This window comes from Panthera pardus, unplaced genomic scaffold (genome assembly GCF_024362965.1).
Source record: "Panthera pardus isolate Hobbes unplaced genomic scaffold, ASM2436296v1 HiC_scaffold_6, whole genome shotgun sequence".
In the NCBI taxonomy this organism is placed as follows: Eukaryota; Metazoa; Chordata; class Mammalia; order Carnivora; family Felidae; genus Panthera; species Panthera pardus.
The window spans coordinates 426,591-447,297 of NW_026526991.1; the positions used below are offsets into that span (position 1 = coordinate 426,591).

The 20,707-nt window shown below is 57.1% G+C and overlaps 1 protein-coding gene across 3 annotated transcripts; it reads left to right on the plus strand.

Annotated features, from left to right (window-relative positions):
• The first annotated feature begins 480 nt into the window (after nucleotides 1-480).
• PICK1 (protein interacting with PRKCA 1) lies at nucleotides 481-19,636 on the plus strand. Of its 3 annotated transcripts, none has more exons than XM_019446864.2 (13): nucleotides 481-849; nucleotides 1,009-1,106; nucleotides 1,788-1,899; nucleotides 10,017-10,145; nucleotides 11,657-11,723; nucleotides 12,855-12,944; nucleotides 14,843-14,896; nucleotides 15,401-15,463; nucleotides 16,242-16,375; nucleotides 16,748-16,840; nucleotides 17,676-17,726; nucleotides 18,570-18,714; nucleotides 19,181-19,636. In XM_019446864.2, exons 2-13 carry the CDS (start codon nucleotides 1,066-1,068, stop codon nucleotides 19,453-19,455), a joined length of 1,254 nt encoding a protein of 417 aa, XP_019302409.1. In that variant the 5' UTR covers nucleotides 481-849; nucleotides 1,009-1,065; the 3' UTR covers nucleotides 19,456-19,636. The 3 variants fall into 3 exon arrangements, with proteins under 3 accessions (XP_019302409.1, XP_053750995.1, XP_053750996.1); XM_053895020.1 differs by having other exon boundaries at nucleotides 481-751; XM_053895021.1 differs by having other exon boundaries at nucleotides 481-698.
• The last annotated feature ends 1,071 nt before the right edge of the window (nucleotides 19,637-20,707 follow it).

Genomic DNA, 20,707 nt, shown 5'->3' on the forward strand with positions numbered 1-20,707 from the left:
AAGGGGGCACACAAAAGCAAACGAAGGTAACTTGTCCAATCTGTGGTCAATACTGAGCCACTGAATACAAGTGTGCAAGCCTTAAAAGGGCGCTGAACCCGGGTGGCAGGAATCTCAGGGTCAAGATCTAGATCTTATACCACCTGGGGGGTGGCTCCGGACCAAAAATCCCTTGCCTTCTCTGGCATTGAGTTTCCTGGTCGCAGAACTGGGATTAGGCTCCAGGGGCCCTAAAAGCTCGGAGACTGTCATTCTAGCAGAGGAGAAACAAACAGCACCCTAAGACGGGGTGCTGAAAATCTGAGAGGGTTTGTATTCCCCTGAACTTCGCCGGAAGCCTCCGCGCCCAAGGATGCTTCCGTTGCCAGGCAACCGCCCGGCCGGCGTGGTCCCCCGCGTCCCGCTGAGGAAGCCGGGAAGAACCCTACCCTTATCAAGATGGCGGCGGCCACAGGGCGGGGGGCGGGGTTGGGCGCTGTCGGCCCGTCCAGACCTTTCCTCTGTTTCCGCTGTTTCATGCTAAGGGCGAGCTTCCGCCCATACTTGTTCTCGTTTCTGGTTCTCGGAGCCCAGGGAGCCAGGGAGGAAGGCTTGTCTGCAGGGATCGGGGCAGATACCCGGGTGGTGGAGAAGGCGGGACTTCCGCGTCTCGCCGGAAGTGACGCGACAGTCGCGGCCGCAGACAGGTGGAACGGCAGGTGGGTTCAGGTGCCAGCCCGGCCTGGACCCGGCGGAGGGACTGACGCTTCCGGTGAGCGACCGCGGTAGCTCCCAAGGGCCTGGAGACCCGTGGGGCGGCCTCTGGGGTCTGAGTCCACCGCCCTGGCCTGGAGTTCCCCCCTGTACCCAGTAAGAACCCTTTACCTTCCCGCCCCCAAACCCCGGGGACTCCCCCCACCGGCCAGAGGGAAGGGGGAGGGTCCGGCTCTCCCGGATCGCCGCGGTGGAGGTTGACATCTGGGCACTGCGGGTCCCTAAACCCTACGCTCTTTTCTCTCCCTGATCCAGTTCCCCATTCCTCTGCCGAGCTGGGCAGTTAGCCAGCCCCCCTCAACTCTCGGAACCATGTTTGCAGACTTGGATTATGACATCGAGGAGGACAAACTGTGAGTATTTTGTTCCCTTCAAGTCCCAGGGATGCACGAGCCCCAAGGGCCTCCAGATCCCCAGACTTCCCAGGTCCAGAGACCCTTGCCTCTCAGCCCGCGGCGGTGGTGGTGGGGGGGGATTGGGTCTTGTCCTGTAGCAGAAATGGACCCTGCCCTAACAGGAGCTCACCCTCTGTAGGGGGCTGTGGACACATTAGCAGATGATATTCCAGGAGAATGGCCTGGCGACAAGGAGAGATCAGATGGGCCAGGGCTTTTGCTGGGATGTTCAGGGAAGACTTCGGAAAGAGGTGGCCACTGAGCCAGGTTTTGAAGGTGAACAGGAATCTCGTAAACGTAGCTTGCTCCCCGGCACAGATGATGAGTGGGACAGATTTTTAAAAATTGTTCGCCTCCTTACCAAAATGTATTCCCCATCACTCCGCTGCCCGTGTCCTTAGTGCTTCGTACGGTGTTCGACGTCAATAGGTTGTTAGCCAACGTTTGCTGAACGAGGAAGTGAGCGAAGGCAAATATTTTTCCACAACACATAAATAAACGCTGACCTCGTAGTGAAAGCTGAGAGGTAATTGAGCAGAGCGATTGAGAGATGGGTGACGGATAGTTTAACAGGAGCCTTCCCTGTGCCCTCGGTCATCCTTCCTCCCGGGGAAGCAGTCTCATGTCTTTTCTTTCTAGCGGAATCCCTACTGTGCCCGGGAAGGTGACCCTCCAGAAGGATGCTCAGAACCTGATCGGGATCAGCATAGGAGGAGGGGCCCAGTACTGTCCCTGCCTCTACATTGTCCAGGTACTGGCTGCCTTGGAGGTGGGGGTGAGGTCCTGGAAGGGGCGAGCCACCTCCCTACTTGGGCATGACCAGGGCAGGTTCATCCTCCACTCTGCAGAGCTGATGGCTCCCCGTCGCTGAGGTCTGACCTCCTCAGAGAGGCCTTCCTGACCCCTCCCCCTCCAGCCGGCGTGCCCTGGTTTTCTTGTCATTTCAGTGTGTTCTTTTCCTTCTCAGCACTTGTCACCGTCTCTAATCACGGGTTTGCCGGTTAGTCGTTCTCTATCTAGCCGCTTCCCAGACTCCGCGCGGTGAGGACAGGAGCCGAGTTTGCTTTGTTACCGCAGTCAGCACCCAGTGGCGTTCCTGGTGCGGGGTCGACCTTCGGTAAAAATGCCTCTCATGAATCCACGGAACCGAGTCTGCCCCGAGTCCTGGTGCAAGTCGAGTGTAGGGGGGAGTGTGCAAGTCCGTGAAGTAATAACGGTCTGAGTTCAAGTGTCACCTTCCCTGCTTAGCAGCCAGTTACTTAAACTCTCTGGGGCTCAGTTTCCTCACCTGGAAGGTGATGGTGTAAAATGTGAAGGTCACGGTGGCGGTTAAACAGAATGCCCCAAACAGTGCCTGGCATCCAGTAAACACCCATGAGGTAGTAGCTGTTACTATGTTTATGGCGGCTGTTCATTTTCCCAGACGATCTCCCGGAGGTGCTGAACAATTCCGTGGTTCTTGTCAAAGAGACTGCCCTGGTGATACTCTGTCAGCCGTGACTCAGGAGTGGGGACAGTTTTCTTTACCCCGTGGCTGGTCAGGAGTGACTGGTTTTTCGGTAGCCTCGGAAGGAAACTTGCCACCTCAGACGTAAACTTGACCTGGCTTCTACCCTGATCTAACTTTCTCAGCTAGGTAGTCATCGATGGCAGATGGGAGACTGTAGTCTCCCAGGATCTTGCAAGAGTTGCTTCTGGGCCTTGGAGACCGAGATTCCCGGGATCTGGCCCGGCCTGCTCAGGCTCAGGGTGCTGCCTTCACGAGCAGTTTGGTCTCCTGTGACCCAGGAGGTGTTAGGGAGGCCTGGCCCAGGCCTGGCCTCCTTGCTATGTGCCTTTTGGGCCCCTGCCCCCTCCGCCTCCTCACCTGTTTGGAGTCAGTTTTGCTTAAAAGAAACTGGGATTATACACTCATAGAATTTGGTTTTCTAAAAATCGAATTGTGTTGGGTACCTGCGTGGCTCAGTCGTTGAGCATCTGACTTTGGCTCAGGTCATGATCTCACGGTTTGTGAGTTCGAGTCCTACATCTGGTGAACGTGAGCCTCCACTGCAGGGAAAAAAAAACAAAAACAAAAACGCAAACCCCACTTTGGGTGAGACCTGCTTCCCTCTCTGTCTCTCTCTCTCTCTCTCTCTCTCTCTGCCCCTTGCTCACTTGTGCCCCCGCCTCCCACTCTCAACAGAAATTGAATTGTATTTTTATCAAAGCATATCCGATTTGCTCTGGACAAGTCAAGAGCACCAGAAGGCCTGTGTCAAATAACAGCCCACCTCTCCCACCCCTTCTTACCACCCTTCCCCACCCCCATCCGCCCTTCCCCCACCCCATCCGGCAGCAGCACCGCTTTTCCTCCCTTGTAGCTGTTTCTTCCGGTGCGTTTCCATTTTTCTCAGACGCTTATCTTGTTACTTCTTGGTCTGTCACTTGTAAATATCTGTCAACTTTTCCCAGTCCGGTGGATGGGAACGTTAGCTGTCTTCCAGAACCACTCTGCTTTCTCTCACCCCAGCCCCCCCAGCATAGTGAGTTTGCAGTTTCCGCGAACCCACTGTCACCACCGTCAGCGCGGCAGGCCAGGCTCCAGCTAGGGATCAGGACGTGAAGAAAATAAAGAGCCCGTCCTCCCTAGCTCGTGTTGTAGGAGAACGGTAACGCGCTGTTCTGCATACTGAGCTTAGGGATCCTCCATGGTTGTGCCTTTTAAAAAGATTATTTAAGGGGTGTCTGGATGGCTCAGTCAGTTCAGCGGCCAACTCTGGATTTCGGCTCAGGTCATGATCTCACGGTTCACGAGTTCAAGCCCTACACTGGGCTCTGCCCAGACGCAGACGCACAAATTAGCGTCTGTGCTGGTTATTTTATTTTATTTAATTTTTTACAGTTTATTTATTTATTTTGAGAAAGAGCAAGCATTAGTGGGGGGGGGGGGGCAGAGAGAGGGGGAGAGAGGGAATCCCGGACAGGCCCTGGGCTGTCAGTGCAGAGCCCGACGCGGGGCTGGATCTCACGAACCACGAGATCGTGACCTGAGCTGAAATCAGGAGCCTGACGCTTAACCAGCTGAGCTACCCAGGCACCCCGTGTGCCGGTTATTTTCGATTGGTTGGTCATCTGGTTATTATAGAGGTTGTTTTTTTCTGGATATTTTATAGAAAAAGAATCTGCACACGTCACCTTTCGTATCTTGCTTCTTTCATAATGTTTTTGAATTTCAGTCAAGCTGTGGCATATTTCAGTAATTCATTCTTTTCACGGCTAATCTTCCATTTTGTGGATACCCCACAATTTGTTTACCCGTTTGGTGGACATTTGGGTTGTCTGCACCTTCCGGCTGTTACGAACGACACCACCGCAAACATGCACGCGCAGTTTCTGTGGGGACACGCGCTTTCCTTTTTAGGGGGTGCGTACCTGGCAGTGGCAGCGGCATTGCTGGGCCCCCCGGTGCCTCTGTGTTTAACTTTTTGAGGAACCTCTGTCTCCATTCTTAACTCAGTTTTGTTTTTTGAAGTCGTTTCTTGGGGGGCACCTGGGTGGCTCGGTCGGTTCAGCGCCCAACTCTTGATTTCAGCTCAGGTTGGGACCTCATGGTTTGTGAGTTCGAGCCCTCGTGCTGACAGCTCAGAGCCAGCTTGGGATTCTCTTTCTCCCTCTCCCTCTGCCCCTCCCCCGCTCATGCTCTCTCCGTCTCAAAATAAATAAACTTAAAAAAAATTTAAAAATGAAGTCATTTCCTGGGTTTTCTCCCTTTGCACTCTCCTCGCACATTCAGGGCCCTTTGGCTCTTGTCGATAGCGCTGCTATAAACGTGGGTGTGCACGTGCCCCTTCGAAACAGCACACCTGTATCCCTTGGATAAATACCTAGTAGTGCAATTGCTGGGTCGTAGGATAGTTCTATTTTTAATTTTTTGAGGAACCTCCATACTGTTTTCCAGAGTGGCTGCACCAGCTTGCATTCCCACCAACAGTGCAAAAGAGATCCTCTTTCTCCGCATCCTCGCCAGCGTCTCTTGTTGCCTGAGTCGTTGATGTTAGCCGTTCTGACAAGTGTGAGGTGGTATCCATTGTTTTGATTTGTATTTCCCTGATGATGAGTGATGTGGAGCATTTTTTCATGTGCCGGTTGGCCATCTGGATGCCTTCTTTGGAGAAGTGCCTATTCATGTCTTTTGCCCATTTCTTCACTGGATTATTTGGGTTTTGGGTGTTGAGTTTGATAAGTTCTTTATAGATTTTGGATACTCACCCTTTATCTGATATGTCATTTGCAAGTATCTTCTCCCATTCTGTCGGTTGCCTTTTAGTTTTACTTACTGTTTCCTTCGCTGTGCAGAAGCTTTTTATTTTGACGCGGTCCCAGTAGTTCATTTTTGCTTTCGTTTCCCTTGCCTCCGGAGACGTGTTGAGTAAGAAGTTGCTGCGGCCAAGATCAAAGAGGCTTTTGCCTGCTTTCTCCTCGAGGATTCTGATGGTTTCCTGTCTTACATTGAGGTCTTTGATCCATTTTGAGTTTCTTTTTGTGGATGGTGTAAGAAAGTGGTCCACGTTCGTTCTTCTGCATGTCGCTGTCCAGTTTTCCCAGCACCACTTGCTGAAGAGACTGTCTTTATTCCATTGGATATTCTTTCCTGCTTTGTCAAAGATTAGTTGGCCGCACGTTTGTGGGTCCATTTCTGGGTTCTCTATTCTGTTCCATTGATTATCTGTTCTTGTGCCAGTACCATACTGTCTTGATGATGACAGCTTTGTAGTATAGCTTGAAGTCCGGGATTGTGATGCCTCCTGCTTTGGTTTTCTTTTTCGAGATTGCTTTGGCTATTCGGGGTCTTTTCTGGTGCCATACAAATTTTAGGATTGTTTGTTCTGGCTCTGTGAAGAATGCTGGTGTTATTTTGATAGGGATTGCATTGAACACGTAGATTGCTTTGGGTAGTATCGACATTCTAACAATATTTGTTCTTCCTATCCAGGAGCATGGAATCTTTTTCCATTTTTTTGTGTCTTCAATTTCTTTCATAAGCTTTCTGTAGTTTTCAGTGTATAGATTTTTCACCTCTTTGGTTAGATTTATTCCTAGGTATTTTATGGGTTTTGGTGCAACTGTAAATGGGATCGATTCCTTGATTTCTCTTTCTGTTGCTTCATTATTGGGGTATAGGAATGCAACCGATTTCTGTGCATTGATTTTATATCTTGCAACTTTGCTGAATTCATGAATCAGTTCTAGCAGTTTTTTGGTAGAATCTTTTGAGTTTTCAATATAGAGTATCATGTCGCTGCAAAGAGTGAAAGTTTGACCTCCTCCTGGCCGATTTGGATGCCTTTTATTTCTTTGTGTTTTCTGATTACAGAAGCTAAGATTTCCAGGACTATGTTGAATAACAGTGGCAAGAGTGGACATCCCTGTCTTATTCCTGACCTTAGGAGGAAGCCCTCAGTTTTTCCCCTTTGAGGATGAAATTAGTGTTGGGTGTTTCACATGTGGCTTTTATGATCTCGAGGTATGATCCTTCTATCCCTACTTTCTTGAGGGTTTTTATCAAGAAAGGATGCTGTATTTTGTCAAATGCTTTCTCTGCATCTACTGAGAGGATCATATGGTTCTTGTCCTTTCTTTTATTGATATGATGAATCACGTTAATTGTTTTGTGGATATTGAACCAGCCCTGCATCCCAGGTTTAAATCCCACTTGGTCGTGGTGAATAATTTTTTTAATGTATTGTTGGATCTGGTTGGCTAATAATCTTGTTGAGGATTTTTGCATCCGTGTTCATCAGGAAAATTGGTCTGTAGTTCTCCTTTTTAGTGGGGTAAGAGTCTTTTTCTTGTTTTGTCTCTCTCTCTCTCTCTCTCTTTTTTCCCATTTGTACTTTTGTTTTTTTCTGAAATTCCACATATGAATGAAATCATATGGCATTTGTCTTTCTCTGACTTACTTCGCTCAGCATCATACTCTCTAGATCCATCTATGTCTTTGCAAATGGCAAGATTTCCTTCTTTTTTATGGCTTTGCATATTGTGTCTCTATATACCACATCTTCTTTATCCATTCATTGGTCGATGGACAGTTGGGCTGCTTCCATATCTTGGCTGCTGTAAATAATGTTGCTATAAACATAGGGGTGCACGTATCCCTGTGAATTAGTGTTTTTGTGGGGTGAGTGGGTAACTCAGTCAGTTAAGCGTTCAACTCTTGATATCAGCTCAGCTTGTGATCTCGTGTTTCGTGAGATCGAGCCCCACATTGGGCTCTGTGCTGTGCGTGGAGCCTGCTTGGGATTCTCTCTCCTCTCTCTGCCCCTCTTCCCCGTTCACACACACACACTCTCTCTCTCTCTCTCAAAAAAATAAATAAACATGAAAAAGAAAAGAATTAGTGTTTTTGTTTTCTTTGCGTAAATACTCAGTAGTGCGATTGCTGGATCGTAAGATGGTTCTATTTTTAACTTTTTGAGGAACCTCCACACTGTTTTCCAGAGCAGCTGCACCAGTTTGCATTCCCACCAACGGTGCCAGAGGGTTCCTTTTTCTCCACATCCTTGCCAACACCTGTTGTTTCTTGTGTTGTTGATTTTAGCCGTTCTGACAGGTGTGAGGTGGTATCTCATTGTGCTTTTGATTTGAATTTCTCCGACGGTGAGTGATGTTGAGCATCTTCTCATGTGCCTGGTGGTCATCTGGATGTCTTCTTTGGAGAAATGTCTGTTCAGGTCTTTTGCCAATTTTGTAATTGGGTTATTTGATTTTGGGGTATTGAGTTTTGTAAGTTCGTTATATATTTTGGATACTAGCCCTTTATCAGATCGGTCACTTGCAAATATCTTCTCCCATTCTGTCGGTTGCCTTTTAGTTTTGTTGATTTTTTCCTTTGCTGCCCAGGACAGGAGCCGCCTTCCTCGGCTTACTTCCTGATCATGGTGGAACACATCCTCCTGTAGCTTTCTGAGAAAGGCTGCCGGGGAGGTGAATATTTTGAGAGCTTGTGTCTCTGAAAATGCCATTATCCTGTCTTTGTTGTGATTTTCATTTTCTTTCCATCTGACGCTTGGCCAGATCAAATTCAAGAATGACAAGTTTCAGGGGCGCCTGAGTGGCTCAGTCGGTTAAGCGACCGACTTCGGCTCAGGTCATGATCTCGCGGTTTGTGAGTTCGAGCCCCGTGTCCGGCTCTGTGCTGACAGCTCGGAGCCTGGAGCCTGCTTCATATTCTGTGTCTCCCCCTCTCTCTGCCCCTCCCCTGCTCACGCTCTGTCTCTCTCTGTCTCTCGATAACAAATGTTAAAAAAAAAAAAAAGAGTGACAAGTTTGAAAATAATTTTTCACTTAGAGATTCGATGGCATTTTATTATCTTTGGACACGAGCACTGTTGTTATGTCTGATGCTTTTCTTATCTGTGACTCTTTATCTGTAATGCGTTCTGTCCTTGAAATGTCAAGACTCTTGGGAACTTCTTCTTGTCCTTGGCAACTTGAAGGGCCATGACGATGTCTCTTGGCACAGGCCTTTTTCTGTCTGTTGTGCCGGAGCCTCAGAGGGTGTGTTCCTCAGGGAGCCTTGTGTCTTTCTCTGCCCTGGGAGTCTTGAGTATTAGCTCTTTGATGAGATCCCGCTCTCTGGTTTCTGTTCCCTCTTGTGGGACCCCTCTTGGTTGGTGTTGGGCTTCCTGAATGAACCTTCTTATATTTTTCTTTCTCTTTTCTTCTGGCTGTCCAGTTTGTCAGTTTCCTCGGCTTGGTTTCCCTAGCTTCTTTGACATTGTACATTTCAATTAGATTTTGCATTGCTAAGAGATCTTTCCTATTTCTGAGTCGATCCTTTTACATCATCCTGGTTTCCTTTTTCTAATCACCTTGAAGATGTTAATTATGGTTTTCCTTTTGTTTTTCTGTTACCTCTGCTTTGTCGCTGCTTCCTATGGTTCCTTTTTTTCTGTTTAAGTATTTTTCACGTGGGGCACCTTTCTCAAGTGCCCGTCCTTACATTAAGAATGAACCATCACAGGCACTTACTACCATGAAGATCCGTGTGCAGGCCGTGTCGGGTGGGCTTCCCGTGGGGCGGTCGGGCATCAGGCAAGCTGTGGGGGGATCTCCCAGTGTCTACATCGACGGGCCGTTCAGGGCAGGGGCCTCCAGTCTCCCTCGGGGAAGGGCAGTAAGCCTGGCTGCTGGCATTCTGGGGCCCCAGTGGGGCTAGAGGGCTTTGGGACTCGCTAAACCTGAATCTGTCTAGACTCGTGCCTCACTCCCACCTCCCTCGGTCCCTGGGCCTGAGTCGGGAGCTTCTCTGGGGAAACCCATCTCCATCTTGCCCAGAGAAGGGGGAGTGGGCGGCTGTGTGGACAGGGAGGGAGCCCAGAGTTGAGTCCGTTCCCTACTTTCTACACCTTGCCTTCTACCCACCTGTGGCTGTTTCCAGAGGTCCGCTTCCCGACCCTCTGGCAATTTCCAGCAAAGATTAGATCTCTCTTACTAAAGCCCCTCTGCGAGCCCTTGGCTTCCCACTGTCCAGCTTCCAAGGACAGGTGGATCCTCTCGCTGGTGCGGTCTCCTTTATCAGTTTTTAAAAAAATAATCCCCGGGGCGCCTGGGTGGCTCCGTCGGTTAAGCGTCCGATTTCGGCTCAGGTCATGATCTCGCGGTCCGTGAGTTCAAGCCCCGCGTCGGGCTCTGTGCTGACAGCTCAGAGCCCGGAGCCCATTTCCGATTCTGTGTCTTCCTCTCTCTCTGCCCCTCCCCCATTCACGCTCTGTCTCTTTCTCGGTCTCAAAAATAAATGAACGTTAAAAAAAATTGAAAAAGAAATAATCCCTGTGTTCTTAGCGTGATGCTCTGCCCACCTCCCCCACCCTGCACCCACAGGTGTTTGACAACACCCCGGCAGCCCTGGACGGCACTGTGGCGGCTGGCGACGAGATCACCGGTGTCAACGGCAGGTCAATCAAAGGCAAAACGAAGGTGGAGGTGGCGAAGATGATTCAGGAGGTGAAGGTAAGCCTGCTGCGGGGGTGGGGACACAGGCACCCTTCTGGGACGCCCAGCCTGCCAGAGGCCCCGGCGGGCCTGCAAGGAGACGGGCCCTCTCTCGGCTACCTCCTTGGTGCGCCGGGGTCTGGGCCACACTCCAGCCTCCCTCGGTGGCCCCCATGTGTGGTCAGTAAACACCGCTCCTACTCGAGGACTGGCGCTGCCTTGGCGGGAGAGTGGGCACCTTTCGGTCCCCTGCCCTTCAGCTCCCAGGGGAGCTGTCGGACTCGAACCAGGGCCTCAGGGCAAGCCAGCGTGTCCCCCCCTCAGGGCTGGAGCTGGAGCTGGAAGTCCAAGGTGATCCCGCCGGGGTCAGTAGACCCTCGATAAATGTCAGTTGGGCCATGCTGGGCCTGGGAGGGGAAGGAGGAAAGAGAAGCCCCCCCCTCCTCATCCCTGTAGGGACTTTCAGTCCCCTGGGTCCTCCTGGGCTCACAGACTCCCCCCCCCCCCCCCCCGTCCTCTGAGCCCCCCATGGTGCCCACGAGGACGAGAGCTGTTGTGTGTGCACAGCCTTGACATCAACACAAGGATCTCCCGGCTCCCGTGTTTGGGTGCGGGCAGGGACTACCGTCCCCATTTCACTGGTGCCCGGAGAGAGGAAGGGATTGGCTTTGGTCACACGGCGGGACCAGAGCCCAGGTCTGACTCCCGCTGCTCCAGCCGCTGTCGGTCCTGGGGCCCTGGCATGCTCTGCCGCAGCCCGAGAGAGAGCCTCGTGCATCCGCGCGACTCTGGTGGCGTCAGGCCAGTTTGGTTCCCCTTCAGGACTCATTTTTGAAATCCTGTTTCGCATTCGAATGGATCCTGCCCCAAGTTCAAGGGTCTTAGGATTGCGTGGATGAGAGTGCCCGTGGTGGCCTCACGTGGTTAGGGAAGGCTTCTCAGGAGAAGCCGGGCACTTCTCTTCCAGATGTAGAATGCGACGTGCGTCAGCCTCCCTTGCTGCCTCGGTCCCTGGGAGGTTGGGGCCGCCCTGCACCTGCTCCTTGGAGCCCCAACACCGGGCACAGAGAAAGTATGCAGACATACTAGCTGAGTGAATGGAGGGACCCCTCAGGATGGGGTGGCTTCGAGCGCAGAAGACACTCCACGTGGGGCAAATGGCGTAGCGAAGGCTTGGAGCATGGCGTGCGTCGGGGAGGCGGGGCACCTGATCCGGCCGGAGCACGGGACATCAGGGACTGCCACGCCGTGAGCTCTGTGGCAGCAGGGACTGTGTCTGCCCTTGTCCCCGCTGCTTCCCCGGGGCCTGGCACATAGCAGGACGAGGAGGGACTGGAAACAAACCGGTTAAGGCAGGGCCGTGTCACAGCCCTTGGCCTGGCATGGCAGAATCCATAGTTGGTCTGGGTCCTTCCCGGGGCTCAGGATTCTCTCGTGACCGCAGATTTGGGGGCGGACAGGCCTTCCCCAGGGAAGGGGCCTGGGACCCAGGAGACTCCATCTGAACTCTGCCTATCCTGCTTTTCCAGGGGGAGGTGACTATTCACTACAACAAGCTGCAGGCGGACCCCAAGCAGGGCATGTCCCTGGACATTGGTAAGCTGGACCAGAGCAGGGGCCCCACAGGCACCTGGCCCCTCCTCTGCCTCTTTATGACAGTGTGTCAGGAGCTACGTGGCTTTTGACCAAGCCAGTGCAGAGGGCCTGGGAGGACCCACGATGCTCTCCCGCCTGCCACTGGCTCCCAAGAATCAGTCCTTGATTTCGCTCTGCCCCGTGTTTCAGCCCTCTCCCCTGGCCACCTCCTCTGGGACCTTGCTGCCTTAGGGTGGCCCCTTAGAGGCCAGCCCCTCACCCTTCCAAAAGGGAGGGCGGCTCACAATGAGGCGTGGTGCCCCATGACCACCCGCACGCCCCTGCTCGGCCCTGGCCTCCTCTTCAGCCTCCCTACTCCCGGGAGGGCTCGAGGTCTGAACTGGACCTCAGGCCTCGGGCCGAGGGTCGCAGGCCAGCCCCTCCTCCCACGGCATTCCCTGGGACAGGTTGCCTCCTGCAAGGGGGGCTGGGTTTGGCTCTGTAGTAACTTCAAAACTCCAGGCTGGACAGCAGCTTCGAAGTCCTCTGGACCAGCCGCCTCATCCCGCATCAAGGCCTGCGGCCCAGAGAGGGCTCTGCGTCCCCTGGGTGAATGCACGCGCAGATCTCTGGGCTCTGGAGCCCGGCACGCTTTTCCTCCACCCTAGGGCCGCAGCCACCTCCTGTTGTTTTTAAAGGAAAGAGGCTAAGAGCAGGTCAAGTCTGTCCTGAAGGTTCTCCCTAGAAAAGCCCTGTGGTGCCATCCCGGTCCCCTTCCAGGGACTAAGTATACGAACACATACACGATACTTGAGTCCGGGGTCTGAGGCCACTCGTGGTTGAGGGCACCTCCGCTCCCAGGTGCGGAAGGGACAAGAGGCTCTCCCTGGTTTGCCTCTTGGCATTACACGTATTTAGCTCCTTCCAGCTCCCGACACTGCCCTCGTGTGGAGTGAATAGGGCAGGGGGCCCAGCACGCCCTCCTGGGGCTCCCCCCACTCCACGTTCACCCCTGCACTAAACATCAGCGCGGCCCCTCAGCCCCTGCCGTCGCTTGCAGTGGGAGATGAGCTGGGGCAGGGATGGCCTGAGGGCGCTGCTGTAGATTACCTGTCACTGAGTCCACTGAGACCCTTTCTCGCCTGGTCCCAGTGTTGAAGAAAGTAAAGCATCGGCTGGTAGAGAACATGAGTTCGGGGACCGCGGACGCCCTGGGCCTGAGCCGGGCCATCCTGTGCAATGGTGAGTCCTGTCCTCCCGCCCAGCTGCCCCGGGGACGAGGTCTCAGGCCCAGGCTTCCGGAGAGAGGGGCGCCTTGGCTGCCCACGTTGCTGATGTGGGTCCTGCTGCCTGTGGGGCTGACGGTCACCATCCACTTGCCCATGGGCCTCTCTGCCTCCCCAAGAGCACCCGCAGCCGTCAGCCCAGGCGGCCATGGCCCCCACACCCCGGTGGGGATCCTGCGCCCGGGGCACAGATGAGACCAGCACACAGTATGGAGGTGCTTCCTTCCAGCAGCCCGAGCCGGCGCCTTCGCCACTGCCCCCGGCTGCTGTCACAGCGTTGGCCGCAGCCACCGCGTGCCCTCTTCTCCAGTGTGGCCCCGGCTCCCTGCTCCTGTACCGCCCACCTCGCGCCTACCTTTCTCCAGAAGGTGGCGCTGCTGCCCTCGTCTTGGTGGTTTCTGCCCGGGACTGGGGGTGGGGGCGGGGAGCCACGGACACGCACGTTCACACCCACGCATGTGTGTGGCCAGCAAAACACTTGGTCCTGCTCCGACCGTCCCCAGCCCGGATTTATAAATAGCAGTTCTGCCGTATATATATGTGGGGGCGGCTATAAATGCCTATATATATATGGTAGGCTCAGCTGGGCCTCATTGGCTGGGACGTGGGGGTGGGGTCTGAGCCCGTTCCAAACGGCTACAAAAGTGGCAGCTGCTATTTTCAGCTTCTTGGTGTCTATAAATCCCGGTCACTGTAGTTACCATGCCTTGAGACAAAATTAGAACTGGTTGTTGTGTTTTTCCCCCCAAACCTTGCAATTTCCCCAGCCTTAAATAGGGTTTCTAAAATTGAAGCTGTCATGATGTCCCATGACCCAGCTAAAAACAACAGCGCGGCCCTTACGTGGCTCCTTTCCTGCCAGGCTGGCCAGGTGCCAGGGCTCCGGGGAGCCAGTGCCTGGGGGCCGGCCGGTGGCCAAGCTCCTGAATGCCCCCTACCAGGTGCCCTCCTCCCCCAGAGCCCACCCTCCTCCCCGCCCCCTGACACGCGGCCACTGTCTCTGCCCGCACTCCGCTTCTGCTCCCCTCCTGTCACTCAACAAGCCCTCAAGGTTACTCTGGTCATTTGTTGCCCCCCCCCCACACCCCCTCTGCTGGACCGTGAGCCTCGAGGGCATGACTTGGAGCTCATGACTCCGGCACACGAAAGGTGCTTGAGAAACACAGCCGTCAAGCGGGTGGAGATGTCCACCCAGGTCCGGTGCCAGGTCTGCCTCCAGGCCCCTCCCGAATTGGCCTTCCTGCCCCACTCGGTTCTCCCTTCTGAGCCCGAACCTTCTGAGCCGTCGCGATGGCGATGGCGATGGCTTCTGCGGGAGGGGCTGCGCCGTGCCTGCGTGAGAGTTGTCAAAACAGCTCCTCTCTGGCTCCTGCCTTCCTCCTTGGCTGTGGGCAGGGTTTGTGTTAGACGTACGGGAGCCTTGACTGCTCGAGAGGGCCCGCCTTTGGCTGGCGGTGGGGAGCCACCCCCGGGTTGGGCCTCGGGGAGGGCCCAGCCGGTTTTCGCTGGTGACCCGCACTGGTGCCTCCGTGGCCGTCGCCTTTCTGGCCCTCTGATATGCCCGTCCTGCGTGGGGCGTCGGGGGACAGCTCGTCTCAGGAGCCGCCCCGGGGGCGGCCCTGCCTGTCCCACGCTCGCCCGTGGTTTGGGTGGCCCGGGTCGCTACGAAACACTTCCGGGACCGGCTGAGATGCCAGACCCCCCCGCCCCTGGGACCCCGGCCCGTGCCAGTCCTGCTTCTCCTCTGGGCGCTGCCTCTCCCCTCCCCAGCCTGGCTCAGGCCGCCCCTGGCTCTCTCCTCGCCCCACGCTCGCCGAGACTCACTGGCCTCACCTTCTCCTCTGACCCCCGCAGACGGGCTTGTCAAGAGGCTGGAGGAGCTGGAGCGGACCGCCGAGCTGTATAAAGGTGAGCGGGCGCACACTCTGGCCGCCGGCCGCGTGCCCGGAGGGAGGTGTGTCCGGCCGGGCGGTAAGTGCCCAGCACGGCTCCGCCCTGGGGTAGAGCTTTAGGGCCCTGCGGCCATTAGGAACTCTTCAGAAAAAGAAGCCTCTCATCACTTCCTTTTTCTGACTACGGAAGTAACACGCATCCACAAAAAGTCGAGCGGTGGCACGCGTAGACAAGGCGAGAGTCTCTCAGAGCCCCGCCGTCTCCCGGAGACGAAGCCCATAGAAGGCCTCGTTCACCTTCTGCCCCCGCCAAGTCCTGGCTCCCCTGTCTGACGGTTGTTCCTCTCGGGTGGCGCTGGGGGCTAAGCCTTCGACCCCAGGCCCTAGTGTGACTGTGGGAAAAGCCAGCGAACTCAGGAACAGTGAGGGCCCGGGGGTGGGGGTTGGAGGCCGTGTCCCGGGGGGCCCTTGTGGTCTCACCACGTGCCCCCGTTCCCCTCTGGTTGGGTCTCTCCCGCAGGAATGACAGAACACGCCAAGAATCTCCTGCGGGCCTTTTATGAGCTGTCACAGACCCACCGGGGTAAGGGCACCCCCAAACCTGCCAAGTGGCCCCGGGAAGACCCTCACTCCCTCATCAGCTCAGTCCTTCCCCGTACGGTGAGGGTGTGGCTGATCCCCTCCCCGGGACCTTTCTCACGCCCCCACTCGGGCGGACCCCACAGCACCTGACCTCGGGCCCTTTCCGGGCCGGGCCTTGCCTAGATGCTGGGATATAGCAATAAGGGAGGCCAGTCGGGAACGTGTGGACCAGCCGGTCTTCTGTGGGGGCCCAGGCTCTCGTCTGGGCCCTGCCCAGTCTTACCTGTACCGCCTTACTGCGTACGGGGCCTTTCTTACTTGTGGTCTCATTTCCTACAAGGCTGTTAGCTGGGCAGGGCAGGGCAGCTGCAGTTAAGCCCCGTTTCCGGTTGGGAAAATGAAGCCCCGACAGAGGAAATAGTCACGCAGCTCCTTAGGGCAGAGCTGGCCTTAGGACCCAGGCATCCAGACTCCCAGACCGGTTCTCCGCTGTCGGGCAACGCTGGCTTCTCCAACCTTGACCGAGCCTCCTTCCCTCATGCGCCGGTCACTCTGGGGAACGAGGGCCACTCCGTCAGGTACAGCCCCGGCTCCCTTAGGGGGTACAGACCCAACTCGCTTCAGGCGTAGAACCACCTACCTGGGTTTGTAGACTTCATGCGGACCTTGGCCTTCAGCCTGCCGGGCCCCCCTGCCCTGCCGCTTCTCCCCACCGAATCCCGGGCTCCTCCACGAAGGGGTCAAGTAGGGGCAGCCTTCAGGGCAGACTTGTCCCGCAGCCTTTGGGGACGTGTTCTCCGTGATTGGGGTGCGGGAGCCCCAGCCAGCTGCGAGCGAGGCTTTTGTGAAGTTTGCCGACGCCCACCGCAGCATCGAGAAGTTCGGCATCCGGCTGCTGAAAACCATCAAGCCGGTAGGTCACGTCGAGCACGCGTGTGTCAGCCTGTGAGGGTAGAGAGGGGGCAGCGCGGCACGCAGAAAGCGTCCCGTACTGGAGTTGGAACCCTGGGGTGCGGGTCCGGCTTGGTCACCGACGTGGCCGACTGGGGGTAAGTCGCTCTGTCCCCCCGGCCTCACTCGGCATTGACCGACTCACTCGTTAAGTCTGCCCTTGGCCTGGCCTGGCCTCTCGCCCTTCAGTGGACAGAGCCGTCTGGGAGCGCCCTTTGGCTCTGACGCCTGAGTCCACTAGAAGGATTGACGGATCGGTGTCATGCTTTGTCAGCTGGCCAGCCTGCCCCCTGCCCCTGGGGGACTGAGCATCCGCCCCCTCCATCCCTTCCAGATGCTGACAGACCTGAACACCTATCTCAACAAAGCCATCCCAGACACTCGCCTCACCATCAAGAAGTACCTGGACGTCAAGTTTGAGTACCTGGTGAGTGGAGTCTCCAGTCTCTGGGGAGGGAAGGGTCTGGCACCACGGGGAGGGAGCCCCCCTGGAGGTTTGCCCCTTAGTGGGCCACAGGGTGGCAAGCCGGATGGGGCCAGCCTCGGTCGTGTCTGATTGAGGGTGTGGGACCAGGGACCTGGGAGGTACTGGAATTGGGCAGCAGCCTGGACACTGGCCCCAACTGCTGAGAGGGGACTCTGGGAGGCTGGGAGCCTGGGGTAGGCAGAGGGCTTATTCTGGACCACTCTGACCTCTTGGGATTTTGGGGTCACTTTTACCAGTGGGTCAGTGGTTATAAAGTAGGTACCAAGGGACATTATTGAGTTTTATGTTTACGTAATAATTCTCATGGTCAAAGGAGTTGAGGGAAAATACTCTGTGAAGCAAGCCAAGGTTCCTTTGCTGCAGGACTTCTCAGAGCCTTTGACAGGCCTATGTGTAGCATGAGTCTTCAAGGGCCTTCCCACACTCTTTTGACCACGGAATCCCTTCTTTCCCAGAGCATCTTGAGTTTAGTAAACGCTGGGCTGTTTTCTCAGGCCCTTGCCAGCCTCCCGGATGCGTGCTCGCTCCCGCGTGCTCCCACGTGCACCTCGCCGCGGGCCTCCCCGAGCAAGGGCCGGTCTGAGTGAGGTGCCAGCCTGCCCCTGACATGTCTCAGCCTATCCTCGTTGAGGATGCGCAGGGCCCAGGAGGCCTGGCGTGGCTGCTCCTTGGCGGGGGGCGTAGGGGTTCTGTGGCGTGGGAGGAAGTGGGGCACAGGGTGGCCAGCCCGAAGGTGCCGCCGCCCTGACATCGTGGCCTCGCCCGTCCCACACAGTCCTACTGCCTGAAGGTGAAGGAGATGGACGACGAGGAGTACAGCTGCATCGTGAGTCCTCAGGGGCTGTCGGGCGGCCCTGGTGTGGGAAAGGGGGCTGTACGCACCCCCGCTTGTCTCCCAGGCCCGAGAATGTCCTGGGTCTGCCAGGGGCACCGGGGCGGGGGGGTCAGGCCTACCTGGGAGAGGCTTGGGGTCTGGCCGGGCTTTTGTCTCTGGAGCTGTGGGGCTCTGCGCCCCAACCCTGGCCAGCTTGCCGTAGGACCCCCCCCCTCCCGAAACCAGCCCCTCTGGGCCCTGTGAGGCTCTTGCGGGGAAAACCTGACTTTCCTCCCTCCCAAGAGGTGTTTTTGATCTAAATTTTTCATATTTTTAAAAAATTTTTTTTTTAACTTTTTTTTAAAATTTATTTTTGAGACAGGGAGAGACAGAGCATGAACAGGGGAGGGTCAGAGAGAGAGGGAGACACAGAATCCGAAACAGGCCCCAGGCTCTGAGCCGTCAGCACAGAGCCCAACGCGGGGCTCGAACTCACGGACCGGACCGCGAGATCCTGACCTGAGCCGAAGTCGGCCGCCTAACTGAGCCACCCAGGCGCCCCTAAATTTTTCATATTTTTGATGGCAGGATCCACCCTAGGACTAGATGTTCCTTGTTTAATGTGGCGAGGGTTTGGTTTTTTGTCCCCCCCCCCCCCCCCCGCCAAAGGTATGAGCAGGTGCTTCTGGCCATCCCTGGCGTCCTCAGCAGTGGTAGCTTTGACGAGTGCCCTGTGTGCAGGGGAGTGAGCTGGCGGCTGGGCTCTGCAGCCTTCCTGCCCCCTGCCCCCATCTGTCCCAGGGCAGGCCCCGCCCGCCCCCTGCCAGGTCCCTGACGGTCACCTCCCTGCCCCAGGCCCTGGGGGAGCCCCTGTACCGCGTGAGCACTGGCAACTACGAGTATCGCCTGATCCTGCGCTGTCGCCAGGAGGCCCGTGCCCGCTTCTCCCAGATGCGCAAAGATGTGCTGGAGAAGGTGGAGTTGCTGGACCAGAAGCACGGTGAGGGGCGTAGGTGGGCGCCGGGGGGCCTCGGGGGCGTGCCCCGGCCCAGCCCTGTACCGCCCTCCGGGTTGGGGGCGGGGGGCGGGGGCTGCCGGCCTCTCCCCATCTCAGAGCCGGGAAAACCGCGGCCTGGACAGGTAGGCGCTTACGTGAGGTCCCACGGCCAGGCCATGGCGGGGCTTTGAGTCCGACCCAAGAGGGACGGTCCTGGCAGAAACGCAGCCCCCTTCCTGGGGTCTGGCCTGAGTGGGGCCGGTCCACGCCCTGTGGGCGCAGTGGGGTGCGGGCCCGGCTCCCCCTCTCCCTGACGCGGGAGCTGGGAGACCCGGCCTTGCCCGCTCCCAGGGCGCGAGGCCTCCGCGGGGCGCGGGGGCGGGAAGCCCGGGGGGAGGGGCAGGGGGCGCCCGGGCAGGCTTGGAGGGGCTTCTCCACCGGCGCCTGTCCGCTTGCCCCCCCTCCCCAGTCCAGGACATCGTGTTCCAGCTGCGGCGCTTCGTATCCACCATGTCCCAGTACTACAACGACTGCTACGCGGTGCTGCGCGACGCCGACGTCTTCCCCATCGAGGTGGACCTGGCCCACACCACGCTGGCCTACGGCCTCAGCCAGGAGGAGTTCACCGACGGGGAGGACGAGGAGGACGAAGACGACGAGGACACGGCAGCTGGGGAGCCGTCCAGGGATGCGCGAGGGGCCGCCGGGCCCCTGGACCAGGGCGGGAGCTGGTGTGGCTCCTGAGTTGCCCCCGTGGGGTGCGGAGCTGGGGGGGGGGGGGGGGGGGGGGGGCAGGGTGAGCGGGAGGACGGCGCCCGGAAGCGGGGGCGGGGCCGCCGCACGACAGGGCGGAGCCGAAAGGCCCTGCTGGCTTGGGGCGCCCACCTCCCTGCTCCTCTGTCCTAGCTCAGCGAGCCCGAGCCCGGGGCCCCCGTCACCAGCCCCCTCCCCCCTCCCTCCTCCCTCCCCAGCCAGATGGAGAGCTTGGCCTCTGGAACTGCCTTAGGAAGGAGAGAGGGGGCGGAAAGGAGGAGTGGTGGGAGGCGGCAGAAGTCCAGGACCCGTCCCCCCTGGGCGGCGCCACTGTCCCCACCTGGAGCCTGCCGGAGCTGGGGGGCCGTGGGTGGACGGCCGAGGTTGAGGCCAGCGTCTCACGTACACCCGCACCTCGCCCAGGGCGGCCCCACCGCAGCCCACACTCACACCTCGGCGGCCTTTATTTATTTCGTGCCCCCGGCTCAGCCGCTTCCCCGGGGAGGGGCTGGGCGCCGGGCCTGTATCGAATAAACACGAACCCAGACGGAGCTGGGCTCTTCGCGGTGGCCTCAGACCCCCCCTCCCCTCAGCGCCCCGCCTGCTGCCTCCCCGGTCTCCGGGGAGGGTGGGCGACAAGATTTGTGGACGTTCCCTTCGAATATGTCATTTACGCCTCACACTAGCTCTGTGACTGGCACTACCGTCCCCGTTGACAGACGGGAAACCGAGGCTAGAGACGTGTCTTGCTCAGGGCCACCCAGCGTTACAGGGACAGGGTGGGCTTTGGAGTTCAATCTGTCGGGTCCCCGAGGCTCTGGGGAGCCTTTCCTGTCCTCCCGTATCTTTGATCTGTCAGTGCTTCCGGCCAGCAGCCCAGCCTTTATTTGGGGAAGGACAGGACAGACCCTGAGTCAGGAGGCCCCGAGGCCCCACGTCGGGGAGAGAACGTAGGGTGCCCCCACCCTCCGGCCGTGCCTGTTCTGCCAGGGCCGTGGGAGAAGGGCAGTGGAGAAAGCCACCCTCGTACCCCGTGTCTTTGCAGGGTGGCCGTGTGTCCCATGAGCCGCGCATCAGTCTCTACCTGCGGTCCCGTGTAATTAATAGTGTCCTTGTTTGGACACTGAATTATATGGTCATCCCAGGAGGGAAGAGTCCGGGGAGGGGGGGTGGGGTGGGCAGAGGCTAACGTGGGGTGGGGGGGAGAATGGCTTTCTGCTTATTAGCTGTGAGTTCACGGGTC